The sequence below is a fragment of the Galeopterus variegatus genome, unplaced genomic scaffold (assembly GCF_000696425.1).
Source record: "Galeopterus variegatus unplaced genomic scaffold, G_variegatus-3.0.2 Scaffold390, whole genome shotgun sequence".
NCBI classification, from domain to species: Eukaryota; Metazoa; Chordata; class Mammalia; order Dermoptera; family Cynocephalidae; genus Galeopterus; species Galeopterus variegatus.
Window position 1 is genome coordinate 577,798 of NW_007726501.1, and position 4,223 is coordinate 582,020.

The 4,223-nt window shown below is 52.3% G+C and overlaps 1 protein-coding gene across 1 annotated transcript in view; it reads right to left on the reverse strand.

Moving 5' to 3' along the window:
- The window catches only part of HOXA13 (homeobox A13), a 16,950-nt gene that overhangs the window by 3,577 nt on the left and 9,150 nt on the right, over positions 1–4,223 (reverse strand). Inside the window, 1 exon segment of the mRNA XM_008568255.1 lies at positions 801–890. Coding sequence (XP_008566477.1) covers positions 801–890 — 90 coding nt within the window.

Here is a 4,223-nt window from a genome sequence, read left to right on the forward strand (position 1 = left end):
CCCGCCGCCGCCCGCGCCGTCCCCAGAGCCAGAGCCAGCGCGGGCCGCGCTGCCGCGCACCATTCACCCTGGGCAGAGGCGGGGGACACGGGCGGGTGGGGCAAGGAGGGAAGGGCGGCCCCCTCGCAGCCCCCGTTTCCTTCCTCTATTCCAGTGGGGCCCAGAGCAGCGCAACCAGGAGGGAAGGCGACGTACGTGGGCTCGCGTTTGGGCTGCGAACTAAGGCGGTTGGGACAGGTTAGGTAAATCTCTTGGCGGCCATGGATGGGAGAGTGGAGAGGACGTGACCAGCCTAGGTCAGACTGGGTGTTTTTCGGGGCTTCTGGGGCTGTTTTCTTTCCAGGTATCCTCGCGTCTTTCTGCAGCGACACTCTAGGACGGACATCAGCGCTTGCGGCTTCGACAGCGTCACGATTTGGCTCTCTTTCCAGGGGAACAGTGGCAGGGCATTTGCTACTTGTCGACTCCTGAGGACAGATACATCTGGCTTATGGGTTCCAGGACATTCCACTAGAAAGCTTGAATTGCGCTTAGGAGTCCCCTTCCCTTCTCTGTCCACAGTGTTAATGTCCACTCTTACATTTAGTCCCATACACTCAGAACGACTCATCACACACCAAAATGACACACATACACTTGAGTGTACACGGATGCACACTTATTATACAGCCTCTTCCCCGCTCTGGCCCAGTAACAATTCTTCGTCCTCCAGAGACTGAGTAGAGAGAGCGATCGGTGTGCATCTATCACCCATGCTCCACATAGCCAGTCCGGCTGGCTGGACTCGTCCTGGAAGGAGCTTAAGAGGAACAGGCCCCAGCTGGGCCGCTGGCTTCATAGAATGTGGGTCGGACTTGACTCTCCAGGCACCTAGGACCCACTCTTTCCCACTGTTTGGGAACAGGACAAAGGGGCTCTTTGGGGCCACTTCATACCTTTCCACCAAGTAGGATCTCTAGTCTGCAGAGAGTGCCCTGTTCTCCTTGCCTAAGAACCAGCCTGAGAAGCCTTTCCTCTGTGCCTGAGAAACACAACCCTTTCCTGGGAGCACGGTGGGGTGTTGGTACTGGAAGAGCCAAGCAGTGACTCCTCTTGCAGCTGCCATGTTTTGGTGAGGGATTCTGGGGTTCCTGTCGCTTTGGGGCCATATACTTCCATTTCTGATTTCGAGTCTGTGTGCTGGTCAGATGCCCAGAAGGGGAACAAGCGCTCAAAGTGAAAGTGGGCACATTCCGGGAACATCAGAGCTGAGGAGAGTGCTGGTCTCCTTCCACTCCAGGCGGACTGGTGAGCAGCCAGGCTTGGACCTGCCTTCTGGTCCTAGCTTGCAGACTGAGCCCTAAGCTCAGAGCACTGTACATTCCCCACACCCCACGCTGACAACCCCTTCCCCCATTTTCACTAAGGCACCTGGGTTTCCTGCAGGGTCGAGACCAATGTGGCTGGACTCCGGCTTTTATCTGCTCTGATCCCAAGTTTACCCTGACCAATGTAAGTGTAGCCCAATAAAACCGTCTATGACCCACCAGCCCCTCCCCCCAATATACACCCAGTGTGCCCTTTCTCTCTTGACTTTTTAGCAGTTGTGGGTAAATATTGATTTGCCCCCAGTTTACCTTCTCCCTGACTGGCCATTTGCAGACTAAGGAAACAGCCTCTGTAGGGACTTGATTTTTGTGTGACTTTCCAGCCCTTTTACCACCCCCCCCTTCCTCGAAGTGGCATTGTAAAACACAGTGACAAAGAGACAGTGGGGTTCGAGGCCCCAGTTCCTGGGGACTTGAGGCTGGTTTTACATATGGGTCAGACATGGCTAGAGGCCAAGGTCAAGTTGAAAGTTACAGTCTAGCCAGCGTGAGAACTGCCATGCAAGCCTAGAGACCCAGGCAGCGGGGAAGGGCCCACTGCCCACCTCCCCTCACTCTTAATTCCCTTTTCCTTTGGAATTATCATTTCTGGCTCTGTTTGGTTACCCAGCATTTTTTGCTGCCTTCGTGGAGTTTTTGGGGCGGTGTTTACCGACTCTTCTTCTCTGCCTCCGCCCTGCTCTTGGCCGGGGCTTTGAGCCTCTTCTATTTTCCAGCCAGAAAAACGAAAAACGAAAACACAGCCCGGGGAGTCCCCACCAGCCGGCGCCTGTGCCAGCTCACCTCTGGCCATGGCGCAGCTGCCGGTGCACGCCGCGGCCAAGGGCAGCTCCACATTCTTTCCTCCCCCTCCCACTTTACCGGAGCCCGGAGCCCTGCGCACAGAGGAAAGGCCTCAGCTCCACAGACTGCCAAAGTCGACTGGGTCCCTCTTCACCAAAAATGGTGAGGTGAGATTTCATCTTGTCCGCTGAGGAGACACAAGCAGGTTTGTTTGGGAGGGATGGTGCTGAGGGAAGGCTTTGGGTTGCATCTCGAATTTAGGCTTTGCTCCTTAAACGTGGAGCCCCTGCCAAGGAAGGGCTTGGTGCCCGGAATTATTGAGATTTATGGTGTACCTTTAGTGATTAAGTTATTTGGATATTTTCTTAGTACCCCATGTCTCCCTATCCTTTAAAAAAACAAACAAACAAGCAAACAAAAAAACTCGAGACATTGTTACTTAGAAGAAAGTAGCTGCTTGTTCCCTTCTTGTCTTGGATCTGGATAAACACATGCTGTGGTTTTTCTACTAGGCATGTCAATGGCGTCCTGATATGCCTCCACTGTTTTTAAATGTCTGCATATCCTGTTAGATATTGAGTTGTAGCCACTAATCAGTGGGGATGGTTTATAGAACTAGAATGAGCTCCGTGAATAATTTTGGGTCCGAGTTTCTAGAATTTCTACTCATCTGAAGCAAGAATAATCCTCCCTCCCTGTCTTTGCCGAGGGAGATAAGAGATTCATTAATTGTTCCCAACAAGGTTTCTTACTCTGCCAGGCAGCTACCAAACTGGCTTGCTGTGGAAAAAGAAAGTTCGGAGGACAATGAAGACTGAAGTGTGCTCTGGGAAGCAAGCACAGACCCTCCTAGCATTTTTCCTCTTTTCCCAATGGCAAGGTCAAGATTCACTTGCTTGCCCAGCTAGAGGGGCCTGACCTTCTGAACCATCTGTCCCTCTGCTTTTTTGACTTTCAGGCTCATGAATTCCTATAGGATTGAAGTCAATTCTTTCAACTTGACAATTTTATCCTCAGACTCCTTGTGGTTTAGGCTGGGAAGGCCAGGGTGCCCAACTGGGATCTGCCGGCAGCAATGGCCCCTCAAACAAGAGAGCCAAGCAGAGGGGCTGCAAGGGGGAAGATGGGAGAGCCTGCAGTAACTTCTCAAGCTCTGCCTAGTGCACCAAGATTTCCCTGGAGGAGCCCTGAGAGGGCAGCACAGGCAGGAATGGAGGGCAGCGGCCACAGCATGGCCTTTGTTCAAAGAGTTGCCAGAGCCTTTCTCTTGCTCCAAAACATCTTGGCCAACAAGGCTTACTACCTCTTGGGGTGGGCTACAGTGCCTCGCACAGCCTTGGCTGCCCTGAAGCCTCCCACTGTGGAAAGAGATCTTGGCTGGGTTTTTCTGGGCAGGGTACTCGATGTCTCAATGCCAGCCTGGGCCCTGGGGCCCAGGATCCCTGGGCTCCCAGGGTTGGAAGAGAAAAGGACAAAGGGAAACTAGGTTTTAATTGAGTTTGATTTTCATTAGCAAATGAAATTTACCTGCTCTCACTTTAACTCAGAGGAGGCTGTCAGCACTGCTCCCTGGCACTATTTCTCTGCATCCATCCAGCCTTAGGATAAACATTCCTAGGTTGGTTTTAAAGACACTTTGTATTTCAGGATATTCATGTGTTTCTAATGTATCCAAGCAGCTTTACGAGCTGCATTTGTAGAACATCTTAACCCTCTCCCTCCCATTCCAGACAGGCTGGGGGAGCAGAGATAATGGCAAAGGAAGAAAGATCTGGAGGGAAGAAAAGGCTGAGGGGCTGAGGCTGGCCAGGGAAGAGAGAGAAAGAGAGAAGGGGAAAATATTCAAACAGGACAGCACCTCTGAATGCACCTGAGCAGACCATTTGGGAGAGGGACATGTGGGAGACTGCCCTGTTCAAGGTGGGCTTTTTAAGTGTCCCCACTGAGGTGGAAGCTGTACTTTCTTAGGGGAAAGGATAGGTCCTGAAACCTTGGCCGAAGCTGGCCAGTGCGCAGGGAAATGGCACATCCTGAGTCACTCACTCAAGCTTCTGCTCTACATTTTTGTGCATT